This window comes from Leptonychotes weddellii, chromosome 11, assembly GCF_054177405.1.
Source record: "Leptonychotes weddellii isolate Sample4059 chromosome 11, ASM5417740v2, whole genome shotgun sequence".
NCBI classification, from domain to species: Eukaryota; Metazoa; Chordata; class Mammalia; order Carnivora; family Phocidae; genus Leptonychotes; species Leptonychotes weddellii.
The window spans coordinates 13,209,413-13,235,165 of record NC_138379.1 but is presented as its reverse complement, the minus strand read 5'-3'; the positions used below and the strand labels follow the sequence as shown (position 1 = coordinate 13,235,165).

Here is a 25,753-nt window from a genome sequence, read left to right as displayed (position 1 = left end):
AGTCTCTGTGGCTCCTCTTTTGATTGAGGGGTGTGCCTTTCTCTTCCTTGGTCACTGATGCTTGATTGCAATCACTGTTTACAGCGGTAGCTTCCTCTTAAGGGACAGAGCTGGGGCCTTGTCAGGGGTGCCACACTCAGCCAGGGGGCCAGATGCCCCACAGTCCTGGCCTAGTTTCTTCTAGCATGAGTCCCTCAATTCTGTCTTCAGAGCTGACTCTGAGAAGCAGTGGTCTTCCCAGCAACACCTCCCCCCCATTTGTAGGGCTGATCTATGAAGCCGGAAGTGAGCAAGCACCCCCTCACATCAATCTGGTACTTCACACCCACTATGGTTATTGGTGGGGGTGTTGGCTGGCCTGGCAGTCAGCCAGAGGCACAGCAACAGCTTGGGAGGAGTGGCGGGGCGGGGAGGGGGGGGTGGAGCAAAGCAAAGGAGAAGGGAGGGCCTCACTGCTAGGAAGGGTGGGGTGACCGGGCTACCAGCCACCCTAATGGCTTTGCACAGGGGCTACAGGGCTAGTGTTCGTCTCCTCGCCTGTCATCAGAATGTGGTTCCCTAGAGCGATGGGAGTATTTCCTGAGGCCCTTCTTCTACTATCAGTGGGGTTTCAGTACCACCAAAAGATGCCCAAGGGGCTTGTGACCTCTGTCTGTGCTTGGAGAGAGTGCAGAGGCTAAGACAATGGAGGAGAAATCAAGAGGCAGACAGAGAGCAGGAAGCGGGGCGCAGCTGCCGGTGTCGGCGGACGAAGGCAGACAACCACCTGTTCCGGGGGGAGGGCTGTAACCCCGGCCAGCCGGCTGCTGTGCCCTCGGGAACAGCTGTGTCAGAGCTCTGTCACCAGGGGAAGGGCGGTGAGCCTCAGGCCAGCTGCCTATCTACCGGAGAGACAACAACGCTGAGCTCCTACTGTCCTGTTCGTTTGTTCTCCTTGTTCTAGGCCAGAGACCAACCACAGACTGTTCAAAAGATGTGAACATTCTCGCTTCTCCTCTCTCATTTCCCTCCGTGTCAATCACCTGACCCGCTTCAATGCCTCAACGTGATCTAGAGCTGCATGTTTTACCTGAGGTCTTAAGAGAGCAATGAAATTACATGGGTGTTCTTGTGGTATATTTTTCTGTGGAAGAGCGTACATGGTTTCCATCAGAATTTTATTTATTTATTTATTTTTTAAAGATTTTATTTATTTGACACAGCGAGAGAGGGAACACAAGCAGGGGGAGTGGGAGAGGGAGAAGCAGGCTTCCCCGCGGAGCAGGGAGCCTGAGATGGGGCTCAATCCCAGGACCCTGGGATCATGACCTGAGCCGAAGGCAGACGCTTAACGACTGAGCCACCCAGGTGCCCCCATCAGAATTTTAAAGTTATTCATGATAGAAAAAAGGTTAAAAAACCAGCTGTAGGAAAGAGCTCGGAACTAGAAAGTCAGGAAGCCTAATTCTGTCACTGATCTATCTGCTGGGAGGCCTGGGCTGAGTCTTCCCGTCTTTACCTGAATACTGCTCCATCTTCCCTGCCTGAAGCCAAATCCCACAGATACGAAGGGGACTGAGAAGCGGAGAAGCTGTGAACAACTTAGGACAAAGTCATGTCTGTCTTAATTTACATGGTTCCCTCAAATATGCAGCCCTAAGATTTGGGGCATTTGCCAGAATGACCCAAGAATTCAGGAGAAACAGCAACCCCACACAGGCAGGCCAAGCTAGCTCTCCCTCGGGCCAACACAACTTGGTCTGTGGTGGGCCACTGTTGGTGGTGTCGACTGCTAGTGCCCCCTTGATCGGGGAAGAGGCCTGAGTTCCTGCGGCTACGCTCCCCAGGCAGTCCAGGATGGCTCCAGCCTGCTGACGCTGGATGTCGCAGACGACATATGGGGAGACAAGAGAGAAGAGAGGCCAAAGCCAGCTTCATGTTTGGCTGAGGTGTCTGTGACTCACACCAAGTGCGGAGGCCGGGGTTTCAGACATAAAAGCCTTTGAGGGACCACGACGAACTGGAGGTAGAGATTCTGCCTCTGTGGGAGCAGGTCAATTTTACAAGGGAAGGGGATGGGAGTCTGGCTGGGACAAAGGTTTAGTGGCTGGAGCTACAGACAAGACAATGTTGAGGAAGGATGTCTTGGAGAAACAGGGAAAGAAAGGCCTGTAACTACAGTGTTGGTTAAGAATAAAATTATGGTCCAAAATTCTGTGCCAGTTTTGGAAAAGATGCCTATCAGAGTCCTCTTATGAACTCCTAAGAGGGTGAGATAAGATAATCAGTCTCATGTGCTTTGGGGAAAAAGAAAGAGCTCAGAGCAGATTGATCCCAGGACTATGGTCAGGCCAGAAGGAGGGCAGAAAAGGACAGACCCAGCGCCAGGACTAACAGCGGCACAGTCGTCAAGGAGGCCGGTTTGGTTCTGGAAAGGCACGAGCAGCTAGTGAGGGGGGCCCTCTGGACACAGAACCTGAGGAGAGTGCAGCTGGCAGAACCGTGGTCGCAGACGGCAGCCTCTCTTTGGGAGGGGCTCCAAAAATGCAGGATAGAATGAAAGAGCTGCCCTTAGAATTGGGTTTCCTTTCTCCTGAGCCACTGACCTAGCTCAGCTGACAAGGGCTCAGTCACCAGTCACCTACCAGGCACAAGAACTGACCCAAATACACACCCTAGGAAAAATCACCAAAGGCCCTATCAAAAGGCAACGCAGACACTTCCAATAGCCAGAGACCCTACCAGAGCAGTCACGCCATGCTCTGTGATCCACAGAACACCCCTGGAGAAGACTCTGCGCCAAGTGAAGGACAGCATTAGGACGGCGTGGAGGCAGAAGTGGCATTTAGTCGGCTGGAACCCTGCGGCGGCCCACGCAGCAATCAGCCTGATCTGCACTGAAGCACAGAGCTTCACGTGCCCCACCTGGCTGGGTCTGGAAATTGATGACAGACCTGGCTGACTCCCAGGGTCTCAAGTGAAAGAAGAGACCTCTATCCTCCACAACACCAGGGGAAGGGGAAGGGGTGTCATCAGGACCCAGGACAGAAGTGTCCCCTCCTATCCCCTACTTCAAGACCAGATAACAAGCATTTTGATTCTAAATGGAACTTTTCAATTTGCCTTCACTGTTACGAAGCGCAAGCAGAAAGGAAAACAGGCAGGACACAGAGCCAGGCTGCTAGACATCAGTGGCCTGACAAATTAAGGACTTTAACAATACTCTATTTCCAATTTTATTTCTTAAGTTATGTCTGTGGCATTTACACAAACCTAAGACCACCTGTTGAATTTTTCAAAAGACGTTTAGAAAAGAATCTTTGGTATCTATGCTTTTGCCTGCAGGGAAACTTTACTATCAATAGGTAACCAGAGAACAAGAGAAAACAAAGGAAAAAAATACTGCCTTAGATTTAAGAAGACATAATAACTAAACCAGTCTTTTGAAGATTTCTGGGACAGAGAGCTAACCCTAGCAACCCTAAGTGAAAAGTACCCTTTATGGAGTGATGCAGAGAATGAGGCAGGCTCTAGCAGAATTTCTATTTCCCATCTACAAGATCCCACCTCACGGCCAGACCCACAGATGATGCCGATTACTCCCGTCCTCGGCCTGGATGACCCCCTCCCGCCCACGCTGCCGCCCACCCTAGGCCACTCACTCTGGTCGGCAGATCACCAGGTCTCCTTTGTTGGTACCATAGGCCAGGCCAAGCCCTGGCTCGGGCAGCCAACGGGCAGAGTTGATGCTGACATGTCTCCGCTGGTCGGCAGGCATGGGGTAAAGGACGTTGAAAACTCTCTGGGTGGGGGAGAAAAGAGGGAAGAAAAGAGAATTCGAGGAGAAAAATTTGTTACCAAGAATAACAAAGTCCCTTCTATGGCCGGAAGCAAGTTAACCACAGGGAGGAAAGAAGGCCTCTTACACATACTGGCAAACTTGGGATGCTGGGGCCCTCTTACTTTAGGAGGAAGGCTAGAACTCTCTCGAGCAAGACTAGGGCACACTTGGGCTTTTCTGCAGGAAGCTTGCTTGTGCTCTCCTTACAGCCTTTTAGCTCTTTTCATGGCTTTAAGGCAGCCCCCTGGAAAGGCAGTCAGAACTCTGTTCACCAGGAAGGCCTGCCCCTAACTTTCCCCTGACCAGAAAGACCAGTGAGAGTCAAGCTCAACTGGGAGTCCCGTTACCATGGCAATCACAGCTCTCACAGCAATGGGGAACTGAAGGTGATAGGGGGGCGGGAGGGGGTGAAAACACCAGAGAACATTCTTAATTCATCTAATTAAAAGCAATGTTAAAACTGCTATTGTTAAGGAAACCTAAAAGGTGCACTAAGATGTAGGAAGCAGGGGAGAGGGGGATCTTGAACCAGGTACGTGATTTCTTTCTAGCTTATATAAATCGCCATTAAATAGATTGTTTCCATTTCTCCAAGGGAGAGAGTCCCCTTCAATAGTCTGCTTGTTTCCAAAGCTACTATTTTCTCAGGAGGCAGCTTAGCTGTGGCTAGGGTTTGGACCGGAGGTGAAAGAAAACCTCCGATCTCTCTGGCCACTGAGCTGCACCATATTCCACAGCAACTTTAGTCAGAGACAGGGGCAGGGCAGTGGGAGAATGAAGGATGAAGACTTTCTTTCGAGTCAGAAAGCCCTGGGTTGGAGTCCTGACACCACTTCTCTAGGATAGTGACATCTCCAGATCTCAGTTTAAAAAGAGACCGCACTTGGGGTGCCTGCGTGGCTCAGTCAGTTAAGCATCTGACTTGATCTCAGCTCAAGGTCATGAGTTCAAGCCCCACATGGGGCTCCACGCTGGGCAGGGAGCCTACTTTAAAAAAAGAGAGAGAGAGAGAGACAGCACCAACAGCCAAATGACTGGAGAGATGAAAAGACATGTGTAGAAAACGCCTGGCACAGTGCAAGCTCACTGCTTAATAGCTGTTGCTATTATTACCAGGAATCTGCATCTGGGGCTTCAAAAAAGGTCGTTAGGGTCTATGAAAAGGATAAAGCGAAGAATCTATAAACTGGGGTTTTAGTCAATGTTTTCCCTTTTAGCCTCTTCAGGCTTTAATCTATAAAACGGGGATGAACTACATCTGCCTTTCCCTGCCCCCTGATGGAGGGAAAAAAATGGGAGACCAAACGAGATGTGGTTTAGAAAGTAATATTCAAAAATGAATTTAGGGTGGTACAATAATTATTACTTTTCAGATTATCTGGATGAGAGATTTAAAATTCAAAAAAAAAAGGAAAGAAAGGACATAAAAACTGGCTAAGGGTCCACTGCACGTACACAAATGAAGTGATAAGCCCTGGATGCGGGAACGCTTGTTCATGTGCCTTGGGCATCTACCTGAAAGGCCTTCCCCGGGACGGGCTCTAGAATGGAGCGGAGAGCAAGCAGCACGAGTTCTCAACATCCTGACACCTACACGGAGAAGCCTGTTGTGACGATTTCCCAGGCTTTGTGGTGCTGAGAAATGTGCCTGGGCAGCCGGTGGCACGTGCCAGAACGGCCCTGCGCCGGTCCGGAAGTTGGATGGGTCTCTTACAGATAAGGAACTGGCTCTCTTTTGAGGCATAAGGCTGACTGCCCCACGGCTGCCGCTTTAAGAACCTCCCCTGCCCTCCCTTTCTGTAACTCCAAATGTAAGAATGAGCAAGAATCTTTTGTGTAACTGAGGAGACTACTGAAAAAGAGCCCAATGGAGTTTATCAATTTCTAAACTAGTCATATAGAACGTGGTTGCTTGACCTTCGGATCGTCTCTTCCTTGCACATACGAATCAGGGAGGCGCCTCCAACAAACCTCCGCTACTACTCTCTTCCAGCCTCGATGGCCAACTCTCCATGAAGATGGCAGCGCCTGCCTTGCTCTGCGCACCTCATCAACCCTTTTCCTTCACATCAGGGGCTGGGCTGTGGTGTCTTTACCCTTTCTCACAGAGGTTTTCCTTCCCAGAAATCAATGGTTTCTGTCCCCCCAACAGGTCAGATGGTTAAATATGAGTTGACATATACACTCAGAGGACAAAGTGGCTGGGATCTAACCAGTGTGGCCAGGATCACTGACTGTTTAATTTTCCTTCGCCTCAAGGGTCGGTGGCATGAGTGAGGGGACACCCAGGGTTAATTAAGGAGGGATGTGTATTAATCTCAGTGGGTTGGGCGAGGGGAGCTTTGGTCTTGGCCTGTGGCGGCCCTACAAAGCTTCACAAAGGAGTCTCACCTAAAGTCATGATAATTCATAACTTCGGGGAGCTGGGCAGAGAAAGTAGCCATGCAAGAAGGGGGATAATAAGGTTAGTAAAATAGATGCTTTAAGGTTGTGCCGAGTTTTTTGATGGAGGTCTCAAAGAAAAGCTAAGAGAACTCTTCTAGAAATGTTCCAGACCAGTAAAGAAGCAAACAAGCCTCTCACATGTCACATATTTACCTTTTATAGTTGCTGCAGAGAAAATAAGCAAATACTATCAATTTGCTTCTAAGTACAGGAACCTACTTTAGAGACAAAACCCTCAAGAGACCAGTATGATGGATGACCAAGCTCAGGTGAGACAAGGTCAGATGGACAGGGGAGAGGTCATTAAAGGTTGAGACCCCCAGACCTTGCTGCACAGATATTCACAACCTCCATGACTATAGTAGTCATGGGGCATCGATTTGTCCTCGGACTATGGCAGTCCCCCCTGGTCCCTGACCCCTGTCAAGTCCTTAAACACCGTTGAAAGGGCAACTCCCAAGTGCCCATCTCCTCCTATGTTTGGGTATTAAGACTAAATCCCGCTTTGTGGCAGGAAACCAGAAAATGCCATGTGAGGATCAGCAGCCTCCAGGACTCCTGATAAGCACTTGCTTGCTTATCACACTCTAATACAGGGGTGGGAAAGAGGGAGAGGACAGCAAAACATATGGGGGGTGGGTAATGAGAGCACAGAGGATGCCAGATGGGCAGGACGCTGCTTTACAGTCCTGAAGAGGCCATCCAGTCCAATACTCCTGATTCACACATGCCTGAAACTCAAGGAGCCCAGAGGAAGGAGAACCTGGCCCATTTTCAGAACCATCCAGAGATGTAGTTCCCACTCTATTCTCTGGCCGGAGCTCTCAAAGCACCTCACCGAGGGGGGTATATGCCTCACAATTAGTCAGTCCTAGCGACAAGAAGAGTATCTGCTCAAGAAGTTTCCCAATGTGGACAGGAGGTTCGGTAGCTCTGGCTACTCCCACACCATTTAGGGTTTCGGCCAGCAGTCTTTCCAACCCAGTGACTCAGGGAGCAGTCTCCTCCCAGACGCCAGTGGAGACCAGCCCTGGCTCTGTAAACTCAAGGTTCATCTGCACTGACAAGAAAGAAGACCTGAAACAGTGTTAAGGGACGGCTCTGGCCTTCCCTTAAAGGCACCCCAAATATATCTCAAGTAAAGGTTTCCTTAACACTCATCCAGGACAAAACTGGGTGGGCCTGCCAAAAATCCCTCTCTCCCTTCTTCCCCATGAAGCTGTACCACCGAATTCCATGACACTGGAGGAGGATTATCCGAATGTGGGGACCCTCTGTGGGCCTGGATGGAAAACCCCACTGCTGATTCATGTTGGCAGAGTCCTGGTTTCACCTGTCTCGGCTACAGCTGCTCCCTGGTAGATGACAAATGCTGACAGCAACCCCCCTCCCCAAGCAGACTGTTCTCATTTCTGTCTAACATCCATGAAGGGAACTGGAATCAATATGCTAGAAGGAGACTCAGTGCAGTCTCAGCACGTCACCAGGGAATGAGTCAGGTCGCCAAGATCTTTACGGTTCCAAGGGAGTGGGAGAAGATAACGATTCTTCCACTTCTGGGGTCCAAGACCATCTCTCATACCCCTTGCCCTTCCATCCCTCAAACTAAGAGCAAGTAGGAGCAAAAGAAAACAGCTTCCAGGGGCGTCTGGGTGGCTCAGTCCTTAAGCGTCTGCCTTCAGCTCGGGTCATGATCCCAGCGTCCTGGGATTGAGCCCCGCATCCGGGCTCCCTGCTCAGCAGGAAGCCTGCTTCTCCCTTTCCCACTCCCCCTGCTTGTGTTCCCTCTCTCGCTGTCTCTCTCTCTGTCAAATAAATAAATCTTTAAAAAAAGAAAGAAAACAGCTTCCAGATCAAAACTAAAGAGGTCTTGTTTCTTGTTCAGAGGTGGACAGGAAAAGAATGAGAGGCGACCAGAGTTGCTCACTAGGAAACCTTCCTCTCCACCCTCTTAAAATTTAGAGGAAAAGTATTGCTGCCCTCAACAAGATGTTTTCTTTCCGGCTGCATATCAATAAAGCTCAGACCATTAGTCCAAGCAGCAAATGGCACTGTTCAGATCAGCTCAGTTAAGAAGCTGAAAGAAAAAACTTTGTGGTTATCTTGTTTGGGTTTGGGAAGCTCATCATCTGTAAAACTGGAATGGCTCCACGATGGCAAGAGGTCACGTGCACTCAGCAGATCTTCCCTGTTTTAACTAAGACAATGGAAGCTGGTGGGAGGGGACAACTGGAAACTGAGGCTGGAAGGCCCACAAGAGAAGGCACAAGCTAAGGGGGCTGTGAGGGAGAAAGGAAATGTGAAGAGGAAAAATGCCTTATTGGTAATGATGGAAATCGGGGAGGCCTTAAGCTTTTAGAGAGGGTTACTAGAGGAAAATCAACTCTCTGGGAAGAGGGAGAAATCAATGGAAAGGAGATACTAAGAGACAGCTGACCTTTCCATTGGAAATGGATGGCTACACATCTTGTCAGAGGCTGAGAAATGTACACTTCCCAGAGCAGGCAGGGGGAGAGACTGTGGTCATCTTTTCTTCCTTTCGAGCTGCAGACTTGCTTAGATTTGCTTAATGAATTACTGAAGTTTCTTCATCTCTAAGAAAATCTGATTGTTTTTCAGAAATTTTCATTTCTTTTACTGTCTCTAAGCCTTCTTTACATTCTACTTTGGAGTTTAGAACTTGTAGGAGGTTGATTTTAAAGTGACCATTTAAAAATAAGGGGCTCCTGATTGGCTCAGTCAGTTAAGTGTCTGCCTTTGGCTCAGTCATGATTCCAGGGTCCTGGGATCAAGCCCTGCATGGGGTTCCCTGCTCAGTGCGGAGTCTGTTTCTTCCTCTCCCTCTGCCCTTCTGCCTGCTTGTGCTCGCTCTCTCTCTCTCTCAAATAAATAAAATCTTAAAATAAATAATTATATATATATATATTAATCTAAGCAAATATATATAATTTAGAATACCAGCTCACCTACCTCTTCCCTTTATTCAGCTGAAGCAGAAATAAATCTGCCTAGACCACCCTTGTCCAAACCAAAGTTCTCTCAGCAGAAAAGAAGAGCAAGAGCTCCTTCTCTTTTTCTTTTTAAAGTAAGCTCTAGGACGCCTGGGTGGCTCAGTCAGTTGGGCGTCTGCCTTTAGCTGGGGTCATGATCCCAGGGTCCTGGGATCGAGCCTCACAAGGGGCTCCCTGTTCAGCGGGGAAGCCTGCCTGCTTTTCCTTCTTCCTCTGCCCCTCCCCCGGCTTGTGCTCTCCCTTGCTTGCTCTCTCTCTCAAATAAACAAAATCTTTGAAAAAAATAAAGTATGGGGCACCTGGGTGGCTCAGTTGGTTAATCAACTGCCTTCGGCTCAGGTCATGATCCCGGGGTCCTGGGATCGAGCCCCACATCGGGCTCCTTGCTCGGCGGGGAGCCTGCTTCTCCCTCTTCCTCTACCTGCCACTCCCCCTGCTTGTGCTCTCTCTCTCTTTCTGTCAAATAAATAAATAAAATCTTAAAAAAAAAAAATTAAATAAATAAATAAAGTAAGTAAGTAAGTAAGCTCTAGGCCCAACGTGGGGTTTGAACTCAAGACCCCGAGATCAAGAGTCACACGCTCGACCTACTGAGCCAGCCAGGCGCCCCCTTTTCTTAACTTTTGGAATGTGTTGCCCTTGGCTGCCATTGACACAGTCTGCTGCCTTGAAGTCATTTCTAGCCAACCTCCTGTGATTTACTGAGACCTGTAAACTCTGTCTTATTCACTTACTCCTCTCAAAGGGATCCCGCAAAGACAAAGGGCAAGAATTTTATTTTTCAATTGGCTTGATGCTTTCCAAAGGCCATTTCAGGCTATTAGGATCAAAGCAGAGAGGTTCCTTCAGCTGAAGGACCTACCTTGGTGCTAAATGAAATACCGAGGCACTTAATTGCTCCTGGAATCCCCCCAAAATTAAAATAATTCCTTCCTCCTAGTCCCACATGTCTGTGCACAGCACAAGTTCTTGACCTTCCCTTGGCTTCACAAATCTCAAAGGAAATGGCCAAATGAGTAGTTGTTCTAGATACTCACCTTGGATAACAGTCTTTCAGTATATTCCAACACATTCCACATGTTTTAGTTGATACATATTTTTGGAAGAGGAGTGTTGAGGATGGTTAAACATTAAAATGTTTTGTATTTTATACTTAAAATACATTAAAATATGTTCAGCTTCTACAAATGCAAGAATTGGTTCTCCTACCAATTCTTGAAAAAAACAAAACATTTTGCCTTTTGCTTTTGAAACTATCTACTGGGAATCTCTCACCATGTCTCAGTGCCGGGACTAGCACCCCAAGAAACCGATATTGGGCACAATTGTGAAATGAGTAGGACACTCCCTATTTTCATAAGGGTTATCTCCTTGATACTTTCATTCAATTACCATCACTAAGACATGTGCTAGACATACTGACTGGTGCTGGTGAGCAGGGGTGTGTGTTCATGCATGTGTGGGGAATACACAGAGCACAAGATATCAAAGGGACACACATTCCTGGAACAAATGCTGAGTGTCTCCTGTGTGCCTCGTGCAGTGAAGGCTGGGAATACAGCATTGCAAAGACCAGTCGAGAAGCCAGTTGTGGGGGTGCCTGGCTGGCTCAGTCGGTTAAGCGTCTACCTTCGGCCCAGGTCATGATCCCAGGGTCCTGGGACTGAGCCCCGTGTGGGGCTCCCTGCTTAGCAGGGAGTCTGCCTCACCCTCCCCCTCTCCCCCTGCTGTGTGCTCTGTCAAATAAATAAATAAAATCTTTAAAAAAAGCAAGCCAGTTGTGTGGTAAGAGAGCAGGGTCTAGGTCCATTTTATGCATGGCATTCCCCAACCTCACAAAATACCTGGCCCATAGTAGGAGCTCAATAAAATTTTGCTGAGTGTAAAGAATAATGCACAGAATAGACTGCACTCTACTAAGAGGCCATGGGGGAAAAGAAATCATTACAGTTACCCGAGAGGAATCTGTCATGGAAAAATTCACCTAAACTAATTGTAGCTCTACTGTTATTTTTAATGTTTTATCTTGCCCCCTCCCTTCTCTGACAAACTGCATCAGAGACACCCCTGATTCTCCCCTACTCCCTCCCCCTTTCCTGCAATGTGCTGAAGAAAGGAACTTTCTGAGGACAGATGCTTTGTACCACATCTCAGAAGTCAACTTTAAGATAATTGCAGCGGAAGCAGCTTTTAATCAACTGACAGGCAGCTTTAAGAAAATTAATGAGGACAAAATCTTGGGAAGGAGTAAATCATTTCTGACAACAAAGCTGTCTCTCTTTTATCCCAATCTCCCCTTGAAGAAATAGTACCCTTCCAGGATACAAAAATAAAATATCTTCATTTTTGGTTTTTGCCACTCCCAAGGCCAGACAAGATTAAGAAAGGCTCATTCTCTTAGATTTCTGGAGATACTCTGGGATTGAACTAGAGTTCTAGATCACTTTTAAAAATCAAACTTTCAGAATCTAGGGAAGTATAGATGAGTGGATTATGTCACAGGCTAAATTCAGGGCAAGGAGGCTACAGTGAAGATTACATACTGAAGAATGGAGCTAGGACAGGCCCAAAGAGCCTGTACATGTTAGTTACATAAATGCTGGTCAGTGCTGACAGCACTAGACACCCAACCTGCCCCAGGATCTAAGCTACAATTTAGTTGTGACTAATTTGAACACTCTGGATACCAAGCCTTTTCTGTGGTTCATTTTAATGAACTTATAATAATAATCAGTCATCACTGGGCTCTGTGAAGATGGCTGTAAAAATGACAGAAAATGGCTATAAAAAGAAGACAACCGATGTTTCTTTATAATCAGGATGACTCTAAGATATCCATTAATGGGCATCATAGTGATGTATCCCATCAAAGGATAACAGTAGGTGGAATGCTGGAAAAGGGAACTCCAGAAGTACCCCTTCAGATGGGGAAGGGCCTGGAGCGAAAGATAAAGATACTGCTTCTCACTTTTTAAGCTGAAGCATCTCTGTATTCTATAGCACGCAGGCAAGCAGGCATGGGCTGGCAGTTAAGAGCTCAAGTCAACTGTGGGCAGGTAAGAATTTTAATCAGAAATGGGAAAAGGCCTCACGGCATTGGTTCTTAAAGTACTATCCACTTCAGTTCTTACTGAACCACTTATGTGCCCACATCCCCTACCTGTTGGGGGGTTGGTCTATGCATCTGGGAAGAAGAGTAGACAGCATTTTACTTCCTGTGTTGAAAGCACTAATCCTTATTCTTGCTTTCCAGCTCAAAATGCCCCAGAACCACCCCCACCCACCCCCAGCTGCTGACTTTTGCTGTAGGTAAAACAGCACTTATTCCTTACACAAAAGTGGAAGAGCAGTATGGTATAGGACTATTTCTGGTGTCATTAGTAATTTTATATTTTTGTTATTATGCTTTCACTTGGTTACAACCAAAGTTATTATAATGTGCAAGTTGCCACTATTTTGGAAAATTAATTGCAGTTTTCTGTTACAATATTATGCCTTCTTCCAATTAGAAAATGAAAGCAGGGAGGGCACACAGGCAGCTTCGTGTTTTGAGAATTCAGCAAAACTTCAGTTCAGCAATCTCCAAATGCCTAACTTAAAAAACCAAACAGAAATGAACAAAAAGCCCTCCCTGGCTCCAGAGCAAGGGAGTCAGACCGAAAATAAGCCCCTGAGGCAGAGTGGCATCCCCAGCCTGGAGGAGACTGGAATGGACGGAGGGAAAGGGGAGATAAAACATGTGCTCAGTCTTATTTTTCCAGACCTGCCAATCATACTAAAATTGGGAAGACTGAGCCTAGCCTCAGAAGCAGAGAAGGGAAATATCAAAAGGACCCTGATCCTAGAAACAAGGATAAAAATTAAAATGGCTCAACATGGGCGAAGAACAGAATCCAGCACATGGCTATTCAAGGGAGGGCCCCGGAGGGAAGCAACAGCTGAGAAGAGATGGGAGGTGAAGCACAGTCAGCCAAAAAGCCAAGTAAGAGTCTGGTGGGAAATGGAGCCCAAAGGCCACCGTGCCCACAACAAGATTAGCCAAGGATCAGAGCACCATGCATAAAACCACAAGTAAACCTGAGACTGTGTCCCTTCCTTGCTGAGGATGCTGAGCGCAGAGACCTCAAATGAAGAAAGCAGTCATTAAAAACAGCAGTTCTCAAACTCGAGTGCATATCAGAATCACCTGGAAAGCCTGTTTTACAAATACAAACACCTGTGCCCCTCCCGCCCCATTCTTATGTGGCTCTTTAGGCCTCAAGTGCTGTCTGTTTCTGACAAGGACCCCACGTACTCTAATGCAGGTTATCCAAGGAGCACAGTTTGAGAAGCACTAATCCAGAGGTCTGAAGAACCGCTCAGAATAAATGCACCAAGGCAAGCCAGCAATTAGCCATTGATTTTCAGAAGACTTTTCATATGGGACTGGGTAAGAGATCATCTCTTGGGGAGAGATTTCACTTAGTGGGAATTAAAATAAGGTAGTCAATGCTCTGGAGGACGTTCTCCTGGGACTGTCTGTTGGCCCAACAAGCTCACCTCTCTGAATAGTGAATTCCAAGAGGTAAGACTAAAATGAAGGGGGATTCTGAGTAGAGAAGCTTGAGGACAGGCCCATCACCCACAAAAGCATTCCTTTGAAGACAGAGCTTGACATTACAGATGGACACACCCACCTATACTTACCTGTGCACAGAGGGAGATGCTCTACTGTCCCATTAAACCCTCGCTCCCTGTTCTCAGACAAAAAGGCACTTCTTGCCTTAAACGGTGGTACAGCACAGCTATCCAAAAAAGCTGGTGTCTTCCCTTCCACCAATGACTGAATTCAGGGACATTTGCTGAATGCTTTGGTGCCTCTGGAGGTAAGGGGCAACCAAGACCTGGAAAACCAGAAACCTTTCTGTAGCGCAGGGGTTTAAAGTCAGACTTGGTGGAAAAGGGTAAGCAAAACCTTGCTCAGAAGGCTGGATCCTGTCTCTTGGGTGAGAGGAACACTTCCCAAATGGGAGCTTTCTAGTTACTTCAGCTCCCTAAGTGGCAGATGGTGCCTACTGAGAATCAAAAAAGCCTCACTAGGAGGCCTGAGAAATAGCTCTTGTCACGAGGCATACAGCAGCTGGCTAGCCGCCCTGAGCCCCTTAGCAGGACAGCAGTGGATTACCACACCTCCTCAGCAGACTCCTCCAACTGCATTCCCTGAGCTGCCAGCCCCATATGTGACAACATCTTGGCTTCCGCCCTGTAGCTGTTTGCCCTCAGCCAGATGTTTCTAGCTACTTATGGGAAGGAGGAACCTTGCTAGGATGGAGGACTGGCAGGCTGGACCCGGGAGTTGGGCAGGAGCCCTGGCTTCCGGAAGAGGCTGGAGATGTCCATTAGTGTTGCCGAAATCAGATCCTGTCTCTTAATGATTATAAACAATTATTTCACAATTAGGCAGGAAGGGTTTAGAAGAACAGCTGTTGGGACCAGGATTCTAGGTAGTGAAAGGCAGACACCAGGTACTTTTACCATCCAAATCTGCTGAGGAGAAGCAAAATAATATGTAAACTAAACCTCAATGTCCATCCTCAAATATCTAGGTAAGAAATCAGGCCTGTGAACTTCATGATGTCCTCTCCCCCAAGCACCTAATACCAGATCCTTCCAAAGTCACCTCGGATTCAGAAATCGGGACTTTCCTGTCAGTATGTTGTCAAGAGCACAGACTGCCTGCTTCTACCCTTTCAGGGGCTTGGTGGAACATGCTGTCACCTATCACTGGTTCTGCTCGTTATCCCCTAGAAATGCTAAGGAGGACGCTTTTCTTGAGATTCTCTTCCATTCATTCAGCTTCTCCTAAATGTCAGGTTCCTCCTTAGGTACTTGGACTTCATAAACATGGCACAGATATGGTCTACACTCTCGAGGAGCTCACAGTCCAAAAGAGGAGAATGACATGGAAACAAGTTAAGTGCAATCTGATGTGATGAGTGTTAACACAAGCTCGGGGGAACCAAGGAGGGTGGTGGCACAAGGAGGGAGTGATTTAGAAAAGTCCCGCAGAAGGGAAAGAGCTGCCGAAGTCAGGTTTGGGGGGCGGGGGGGCAGGTAGAAGGCACATTGGCAAGAAAGGGCCTTCTGAAATTCAGGGTGCTTGGAAAGTGACTCAGTAGAGTCAGACAGAGGGTCCCTGTAGGAGATGGGAGGAAGAGGCTGGTGACCACCACGCTAGGCCACCCACTTTCTGTCACTTTCTACATAATGGATCCTGTCGCTAGCTTTTTCTTTAAAACAAATGCTTCCATTCCAGGCATCAAGCATCTACATGCATCGCACTAAATGAAGGGCCCTGGGGGATATGTCCCTAAGGAGCTTACACTGAACCTAACTGGGCAGATTAAACATACATACCACTCAGCTAAAGAAAACACAAAACAACACATAAACAAGTGCATAAAACTATAAATGGCACAACACAAAGTGCTAAGGGAATTCACAGGTTCTTAGCTTGAGACAGAGCTTAAATACCATCTAATTAGAGAACCATTCAAATGCTCAATTCCCCTTGGCAAAAGCAAATGAGCCCCCATGGGAACTCAGAAACCAGTATGGTTGAGTCCAGAAGGCCACTAACCCCACGATGCCCAGAAGGCTTTTATGGCAATACAAGAGAGGTCCACTTCAGACAAGAGAGGGTCCCAATAGGACCTTCTTCTGCTAATAAAATGGAGGAGACGGTTAAGAGCATAGCAGCTATGCAAAGGCCTCATCTTCCAACATGATTACAACCCACAGAAAAGAACATTTCATATTATATATCACTTTTTATAGCTTGCTTCCTCAAAAAAAAATTTTTTTTAATAAGCATAAATATTTCATTGTGTCCTTCATGTATCTCCAGACCAAAGGTCTCACACTGAGGTAAGGAGGTATTCAGTTTGGGCTTCATCCAAAGATACTTTCAAGCCTCTCGGGAGCTCAGCTCAGGAACTAGGGTGTGAGAAAGCTCCTGCCTTTTAATAGTCCAGAGCTTCTAAAAGTGAAGCCTGCTGGTCACAGATGGGCTGGACAGCAGTCTTTCGTACTCCTTACAAACATGCTACCTCTCACCCGGGTTGGGAGGTCACACCATTAACCTTCACTACCCTGCCAAGTCTGGAGAGCTGCCCTACAACGGAGGCACGAGCCATGGCACTCACCCTCATGGAGGTCTCGCCACCATGGGCCTGCTGCAGCCTGAAGACCTGGGCCACCATGTGCTCTGTGGAGGGATGCAGCAGGATCCTCCTCGAGGCCAAGCCCACCATTACGTATCGGCCCATTGGGGACAGGCTCACCGAAATGGCATTGGGACCTGAGAGCCAACAGAACAGAGAGACGTTTCCCAGAGTTCCTGCCATCACAAGGAAATAATGTTCCCTCTCAGTCTTTTTCTCTTTATTTCCAATTTGCATCTTTGGTTACCCAGGGGCTCTCTCACAGGAGTGCAGTGAGGAGGACAATGAGAAGGCATGCCAAGTACTGAGTACAACGTATGACATACAGAAAGTACGTGACAAATGCTATCCATTGTCATCACAGCACCGTATCTTAAAAAACTGGCACCATACTGTGAATAGGACTTTGAAATCTCCTATTTCCACTTCATACGTAATGACCATTTTTCCACCATTAAATATTCTTCTATAAGAGCATTTTAAAGGCCAAATGGTATTCTGCCCTGTCTGTGCATCATTTATTTAAGCAATTCTTCACCATTTGACATTTTTCTCTATGATAAGTAACACTGCTGTGAACATCCTTGTAGATAAATCTTTGTATAGTTTTCTGATTATTTCCCTAGAAGTGGGATTGCTGGATCAAAGAGAACATACACTTTAGGGGCTTTTAATCCACAATACCAAACTGCCTTGAAGTGTAGGAGTGTGCCAAGCCGTGACCAAAGCTCCTCCTTTATCCGTGGCCGTCACAACAGGAGCGTGTTGGTGACGCTATTATGGCAGGAAGGATTCTTACTCTGAGAGTCTTCTGCAATGCTACCAGCCAGGACTCCTGCAAAGCCATCTTCCTCTGGCCTGTGCCCCAGGGAAGCAGGGGCAGGCTATGACCATTACTCCTTCCTAAGCTGTGCCTCACCTAGGAATGCCCATGCCAAGGCACCAGCGTCCCTCTGTCGCTAGGTTGGGCTTCCTATCCCTTACCAAATCGCTTGGTGTAGAGCATTTCACCCAGGTTATGGGGGGCCAAGGAGTACACTGCCAGGATGCCTTCATCAGGAAAGCCCCTCTGGCTGCTAGGGATGAAAGCTGCCAGGAGCTGGCCATCTGCAGAAATGTCACAGCTGGCGTCATTGTAGATCTTGCAGTTCTGCACCAGCACATTCACGGAAGCTGCATCAGACAAAGAAAGAAAAGAGGGTAAGAAAGTTTTGGAGTTGATGGTGTAAAAAATTCTGGGCCAAGAAATTCTGGGGCCTCTCTAAGGGCCTGAACCCTCTCTAAAAATGCTGAAGTCCACCCTGTCAATCAAACTAAAATGTCATGGAACAAGGAACACAAGAGGCAGGAAAGAGATGTGTCTTTTACCACTTTAAAAGGAAACAACAGATAGTCAACACAATCACAACCACCTGCTGAGTCTTAGCTCACACTTAGGAAACATCATTTGAGAGAGATAAGGAAAAAGTTACTAAAAATTGTTCCTGGAGAGCCATTCAACAGCTGTTACTGTCCAAAAGATCAAAACTAAGATGAATGAAAATGCAAAACCACTGATTCCAAGAGAAAGGTGATCCAGGTAAAGCTTCCTTGGGGTGAGAGTCTTACTGCATAGCTGCTATGCGACCTCGGAGAAGGAAGTCATTTCATTAGTTTGTGTCTTATTTTCTCATTTCAGAGAAATGGAACAGTTAGAGACTTCAGTCTTCTGGACAGCTCCTTGCTACTACGAATCCCTAATGCCACAAGAGAGGACAAAGAGAAACACAGCCCAGCTGTGGCTGGATGGCTGGAACTCTTCATTTCTCACTACGCTCTAGGCCTTATCCATACCATAAGCAAGCATCCAGGGGCAGCAGCCCCAGCCTGTACTTAGCAGCTACTAAGAATTAAGCCCAGGATCAGCCAGGCAGCAGGCTCAAGGGAACAGGGTAGGGATGGGGGTGGTGGAAGAATGTGTCAGTGGGGATGGGGAGATCCCGTTCCACATGACTAATGAGACGTTGGCCAGCACTGCGTCTGTGCCTGCAGGCTTTGTTTTGATTTTCATTCGAGTCTCCGAAGCCCACTGTATAATTCCCTGCCAGGAGGAAGTGGCTTACCCTTGAGGTGAGCCTGGGAACAGAGTGCCCAAACCGTGGGCACAAGCAGAACAGCACAACACATCCAAAGGGACCAAGCTCCTCTGGGCTTTGTCTCACTTAGATCTACTTCAAATGTACCTGCAAAGAAACTTTTTGGTCCTTCTCTTATTTTAGAGATTACCTGGATGTCCACTGTCAAACACATTATGGTTTAAAAAAAAAAAAAAAAAAGGAAGAAAGATAGAAGAAGCCAAGCTCAGCGGCCTTCATCAGATTCCAGGTGATCTATTCCAGGAAGCCCAAGTGCTTGCCTTGGAAGATCAAGGGCAAGTTTCCCCAGGAAATTACTTTAAGGAACACAAAACAGAGAACTGCTTTTCAGGGGCCTGAGGCTTAGGGGCTCAGGGACTCAGTGATTTCTAACACTCTATATTCATCTTCCTTTCCCTGTGTGTTGCTAATGAAGCCACAGAGATGACAAAGTAGATCAAAAAAGACATCAGAACACACTGATTAAGCTATTGTGCCAACTCTCGGGGGCTCACACCTACAGCACCATTACACATAACACCGAGAAGGGACCACAAGGATGGCTCTGTTTGCTAACTAATAAAATAATGACATCCAAATATTCACTGCTATCACCATTAGGGCTCTGTACTGCTCAACTTCCAACCCACCATCTGCTCTACCCTGTGTGGCTAGATTTATCTAGTTAGCACTGAGACCGTCTGCTCCTTACTCAGGGTCCCAAGCCTGGTGCCAAAAAGATGACAATCTTTTCCTCCTTCCCTGGATTGACACATGATTCCAGTTGGGGATATATAAAAAAGGTGGGGGGAAGGAACGGGGGAGGCGTCAGGAATGAGTCCATCTTGATTTTCTAACCTTGAGGCTGGCACAACCTTCAGAAGGATAAAAAGAAACTGAAAACTGAGACTATAGCCACCAAACTTTAAGACAGTTTTGCACAATTACCATTTATTCCACATTTAATGTCTCAAAAATGCATGGTGGGTATTTTATGAAAGTATGCTTTTCTATCTTGCTGTTATGATCTCACTCGTGTGTTAACATGCAACTCCCGTCAAACGTATCGAAGCCTATAGTAACCCTCAAAGCTCACCACTAAAGTAAAAAAAGCATTTAACTGCTTACTGCCAGATTAATTCCTAAGCAGGGCCAGGGTGGGAAGGAGAGTACAAGTAAGGTGTTCCTTTTTCTGGAAAGCTTGGCTCTAAGCCCCTGAAAAACTGGGCATATAGACAAAAAGTATTTTGTCAGCCTCCAATCCAGGCCGCTATGTTTGTGTTTACTACATTATGATGATTTGGAATCATCATAATGCCACCTCCCAAATTTCGTCCCCTCCCCACCAGCCCCACCCAGTTTCAAAAGCGCTCCCAGTCATTGTGGTGAGCACACAGACAGACATGCAGATGACAAATGAAAAGAGAATGCTGAAAATTCGAGCACAGCTTCTCCGGCAGCAGGTTTAATTGCAGAAACTGTGCCGCTAGTGATCCAGGGTCTCACTCCTGCCCTAATGAAGGGGATGTGGCAGGCACACTGTGATTTGGTAGCTTCATTTCTGCGAGCACTGGGTGGTGTGTTTACAATTTCATTTTTCTTTCAAAGTTCCAATTAGCAGCTTACATTTGCCGCTCGTTGTCTATTAATTTCCCATGCGGAAATGGAAATCTTCAGTTACAATGGTGAGTGGTCACCGCTCCAATTCACTTGTGCCACTTCTCATAACGCTGCAATTTTGATGAGTTAATTTACACAGGACGAGATTTCTTGGACCTGTTTACTTGTTTTCTTGGGCCCTAGGAAAGTAATGCAAGGCAAACTCACTCTTTTTGGCAAGGACAACTCACTCTTTTTGGACTCAACAATAATGTAAGCAGGTAGAGAAAACGGTAAAGTGAAATAAAGCCTAAGACACTAGCAACCCACACAGCACTAGAAATCTCTGTTCTGCTCCCTGCCTGGCCCTCCGACACTGCTTCTCAAGTGTTAGCATGCATCAGAGTCACCTGGAGGGCTTACTAAAACATGGAATGTTGGGGTGAGGCCTGAGAATTTGCCTTTCTAACAAGTTCCCAGGTGTCTCTGATGCTGCTGGTGTGGGACCACACTGGACAACTGCCACCTTACCAAACAGTCCTTGATCCCTGAGCCGTAGCTCCAGCAACCTGCCCTGCACTTAAAGGCAAAAACACATGTGGGGAAGGGTGATGGGGCAGCTCAAAATGGAAATAAAGGTTAGGAAAGAAAGGATTTTTCAAATCAAAGCTGCTTAAGAGCTTCAGGGGGCAGCTCCAGGGGGAGAAAAAATGATGCAGAAGACAGCAGGAAGCCATGTTCCAGACTCTGCAATGTAATCTCCTCCTAATTATAAATGATTTCCAAGTGAAAATGCCCTAGCAGGGAATGGGAGGGGCTAGAAATACTGATGCCTGGAGGAGCAGATGGCTCTGCCTTCCTATCAGCTCCATAAATTATAAACAAACACCTTGTACAAAGATCGATTTGTAGCCTGTTGCTGGCTGGCCAGATGAGGCCATGGGAGCGATTAGCAGTTGCAGTACTTTTGTAAATATATTAGATACTGATTTGGAAAACTCGAAGGGGTTTAAATCAGCAGGAAAATTTCCTTTCGGCTATCTCTGAGCCCCTCAAGTTGCAGAATAAGACCTCCTGCACAGTCCTCCCGATGACACTACAAGCCCTCCCCACAGGCAGCAATCACTACATCTCCTGTGGTGCAGTGTGCCTTACACCATTCAGCTGCGGGGTTTCTGAAGGCTGGTGCTGGCAGGGCACCCGAGTGACCAATGCTCTTTACCAGTAAGAGCTCACTCTTAAAAACCAGGGTGAACCCAATGAGCTACTTTTTCAGGAAAGTGTTCTTGAAATTATCCACATCTGTGAGGCCTTTTCATAAACTTCTAATTTACAGAGAGTAATTCATTAATGGTGCATCCTGAGAGAAACATGTGGAAAGAATTTTCAACTAACTCCAGAGAAAAGTTAAATACAATTCAGATAAGTCAGATGACCAGCAACATAGTGGCTGCTGAACACATGAGTAAAACTCAAGACCAGTGGCTCCCAGGCACGGGTTGTGCCAAGGCCAAAGGCTACCCTCCACTAAGAGGTACGTGGTGTTCAGAAATGAATCCTACAGCAAAAAAGGTTCCCTACTTACTTTTCTCACAGCTGAATCTGTCAAGAGTGAAGCTGCCAACTGTAACTAGACTTTATTCAGACCAACCAGCAAACACAGTTAAGAGCTAATGACAGGAAACTCAGATAAAAGTGACTGTCATTCTAGAGGGTAATACCATTGAAAGGAACATTGGCTATCATCGGACATATATGCCCTAAACTCCCAGAATGCAGTTTTGCTTCTAAGGTCAAAACTAAGAAAAATAGGGCACTATTAAAAAGCAGGATTCTAACACCATGCATGAGCCAAACTAGTCCTTCTGGTTGCACATGATGCTCTCTGATCAACTCAGGCTTTACAAGAGTCAGGATCAAAAGATGTAAGAAGAAACACAGAAGGGGAATTATAGGAAGTTGTAGTTGGAACAAGTTGAGGCTTATACAAAACATGTTAAGGACAACCAGAAAGGGCATCAAAGCTATGCTAGCAGCATATTCAATGCCTGTATTCTGAATATTTTGCGTTTCTAGCAAGGCAAATGATCTCCGACTGGGTAGAAACAACATGCTTGAGAAGGATGGGAAGCCCATTACAGATAAGGCAACAGGGTGAGAGCAACATCTTATTCACATGAACATCACTCTCCAGAGAGGAAGACTACATACCTCAGAGTAGTAAAGACGGGGGCAGGTGGGAATTTAGAGTTATGGCCATACTCTCAAAGAATCATGGTGCAATTTTCTCGAAAAAAACATGATGAAAATAGCTAGCACTCACTGACCATTTACTATATGTCAGGCACTGTTCAGAATGACTAACTTTATTTATTTTTTATTTATTTATTTTTTTAAAGATTTTATTTATTTATTTGACAGAGAGAGACACAGCGAGAGAGGGAACACAAGCAGGGGGAGGGGGAGAGGGAGAAGCAGGCTCCCCGCAGAGCAGGGAGCCCGATGTGGGACTCGATCCCGGGACTCCAGGATCATGACCTGAGCCGAAGGCAGTCACTTAACCGACTGAGCCACCCAGGCGCCCCAGAATGACTAACTTTATTAACTAACTTAATTCTCATAATAACCTTATGAGGTTTGCACTGTTAAATTCTCATTTTATAGAAAAGGAAATGAAGGTGGAGAGAGATTAAGTAACTAACCAAGGTCATACTGCTAGAAGATGGCTGACCAGGGATTCAAACCCAGATAGTGCAGCTTAAGAGTTCACGTGTCTAACCATCACAGGACAGTTGACAGAGAAAGTTATCAAAGAACTACCTCCCCCTACGCATGCAAAAGCAAGCAAGCAAGTGAACAAGCCAGCAAGCATGCATGCATGCATCAGGCCCAGACCTTTAAAGCACAAAAAGTCTAAGTAATTCCAATTCTATTTAAACTGTTCCAAAGAAAAAAAATAACTTCCAAATTATATTTATAACACAAGCATAGTAACATTGATACCCAAATCCATAGATTTCATAAAAAAGAAAAGCCTGGACAGAGCCATCTCCCTTACAAATATCAGTGAAAAAAGTTTATTAGCAAGCTACAGGGAAGGAATTTTACACTGAAGAACCAGGTGGGGTTTATTCAAGAAATGTAAGGATGGGTTCAATATTACAGAATCTATTAACATAATGATTATACTATTAGATCAAAGGAGAGGAAAAAAAACATACGATCATCTTCATAGATACTGAAAAGTCATGACTAAATTCAATATCCATTCTTGATAAAAACTCTTAATAGAATAGATGACTTCCTTAAAATGATAAACTAGTTCTAGTTCAACCTAAAAGCCGGCAATATGCTTACTGGGAAAAAGCTAGGAGTGCCTGACTAGCTCAGTCAGAGGAGCATGTGACTCTTGATCTCGGGGTCATGAGTTCAAGCCCCACGTTGGGTGTAGAGATTACTTAAATAAGTAAAACTTAAAAAAAAAAAAAAGTACTGGGAAAAAGAAGTTTTCCCACTAAAATCAGGAGCAATATGAGGATGACTGCTATTATTATTTTATTATTTATTATTATTATTATTATTGTTTTGATGGTAGCCAAAGCCAACAGACAAGAGAAAGAAATCACAAATGTAAAACTTAGAATGGAGAAGTTAAATTATCATTACTTACAGATAACAAACCTAGAACACCCAGGAGATTTACCTGAGTAAAAACTACAATTAGTAAACAATTCAGTAAGATAGTAGTAGGATTTTAAAAATAAGCTTTTGACAGTAAACTTAAGAACTGTATAGGATCTAGGGGCGCCTGGGTGGCTAAGTAGGTTAAGCACCCAAATCTTGATTTCAGCTCAGGTCATATCTCGGGGTGGTGGGATCAAGCACTGCATCAGGCTCCATGCTCAGCAGGGATTCTGCTTGGGATTCTCTCCCTCTCCTTCTGCCCCTCCTCCTGCTCGCCTGCATGAACATGCGCGCTTTCTCTCTCTCTCAAATCAATCAATCAATCAATCAAAGAACTGTAAAGGATCTATATGAAGAAAACTTTAAAACATTCCTAAAACACAACAAAAACTTGTGGAAATGGAAAATCATGCCATATTCTTAAATCTAACCATAAAGATATTGAATCTCCTTCAGTTAATTTACAAATTTAATGTGACTGCAGTAATTATATTAATAGGATTTTTTCAGGGGGGTGAAGGGAAGAAGCAAAATAGTTTTAAAGTCCATACAGGGAAACAAAACTGCTTGAGCAGACAGGAAAATTTGGATTCAAAAAAATAACAAGAAGAGACGGGTCCTACCAGATTCTATAACACAATGCCTGAAAACTTGAATCCCTGTAGTACTCTCACATGAATAATCAAACGGATCACTAGGACAGAATGGATAGTCTAGAAATACATCTGAATATATACAGGAAAGTAAAAATAGGATCAAAGTGACATCCCAAATCAATGGACACAAATGAATTAGTCTATAAACTGGTTGGGACAAATGAGTAGCCATATGGGGTAAAAGTTGGTTCATATTCTGCTTATTTGGGACTAGGTTAAACTTCTCTGAATCAAAGACTTAAAGGTAAAAAAAACTAAAATAGAAAAGTACTAACTGATCTCCTAATGATGACACAAAACCTGGGAACCATAAATGGAAAGTTGGATAATTTTGACTACTTAAAATAAGTTCTATGACAAAAATAACCTTCAGCAAAGTCAAAAGAAAAATGACAACTAGGAAACTCCTTTTGTACGTTAATTTTCTGATTTAGAAAGAGCTCCTGTAGAACTGGTAAGGAAAAGATCAGCAACACAATAAAAAATAGGTAAAACACAGGGACCAGTCAAGAAAAGGCAATATACACGAGCTAAGTGTGTAAAGAGGCACACAACCTGGTTTGTAATATGATAAATACAAATTTAAAATACCTGCATACTATTTTTTACCTATCAGATTTGCAAATATCCAAAAATATGGTAACACAGTCTACAAGCAAGAGTTTAGGGGGAACAGGCATTCTCATAAACTGCAGATAAGAGTATAAGTTGGCATAACCCCTACAGAGGGTGACTTAGCAGCATTTACCCACATCACAGATGTATGTACTCTTCCTAACTACACTTCCATTTCTAGAGATTTATCCTACAGGGATTTATCCTGTAGATAATCTTGCACGGGTGCAAAATGACAAACTGCAACATGTTTTGTATAGGAAAGACCGAAAACAATTTAAAAGTTCCTCAGAGAAGACTAGTTGAAAAATGACTGATTAAAAGATGAAACCCAGGGGCGCCTGGGTGGCTCAGTCATTAAGCGTCTGCCTTCGGCTCAGGTCATGATCCCAGGGTCCTGGGATCGAGTCCCATATCGGGCTCCCTGCTTGGCGGGAGGCCTGCTTCTCCCTCTCCCGCTCCCCCTGCTTGTGTTCCCTCTCTCGCTGTGTCTCTGTCAAATAAATAAATAAAATTAAAAAAAAAAAAAAAAGATGGAACCCAGAGATTCCACTTGGACAATGGAAAACTAGGCAGTCTTTAAAAAAGAAAGAGTAAACTCTATATA

General features: G+C 45.7%; 1 protein-coding gene across 12 annotated transcripts in view; it reads right to left on the bottom strand.

The window, feature by feature from the left end:
- Positions 1-25,753, bottom strand: part of AMBRA1 (autophagy and beclin 1 regulator 1) — a 173,004-nt gene that overhangs the window by 12,568 nt on the left and 134,683 nt on the right. For 11 of the 12 annotated variants that reach the window (XM_081798173.1, XM_081798172.1, XM_081798171.1 and 8 more), the window contains 3 exons: positions 17,463-17,651; positions 16,461-16,615; positions 3,642-3,781 (listed from right to left, as the gene is read on the bottom strand). In XM_081798173.1, coding sequence (XP_081654299.1) covers positions 3,642-3,781; positions 16,461-16,615; positions 17,463-17,651 — 484 coding nt within the window. The remainder of the gene's footprint in view (positions 1-3,641; positions 3,782-16,460; positions 16,616-17,462; positions 17,652-25,753) is intronic. The other variant, XR_014138574.1, reaches the window with a different exon arrangement.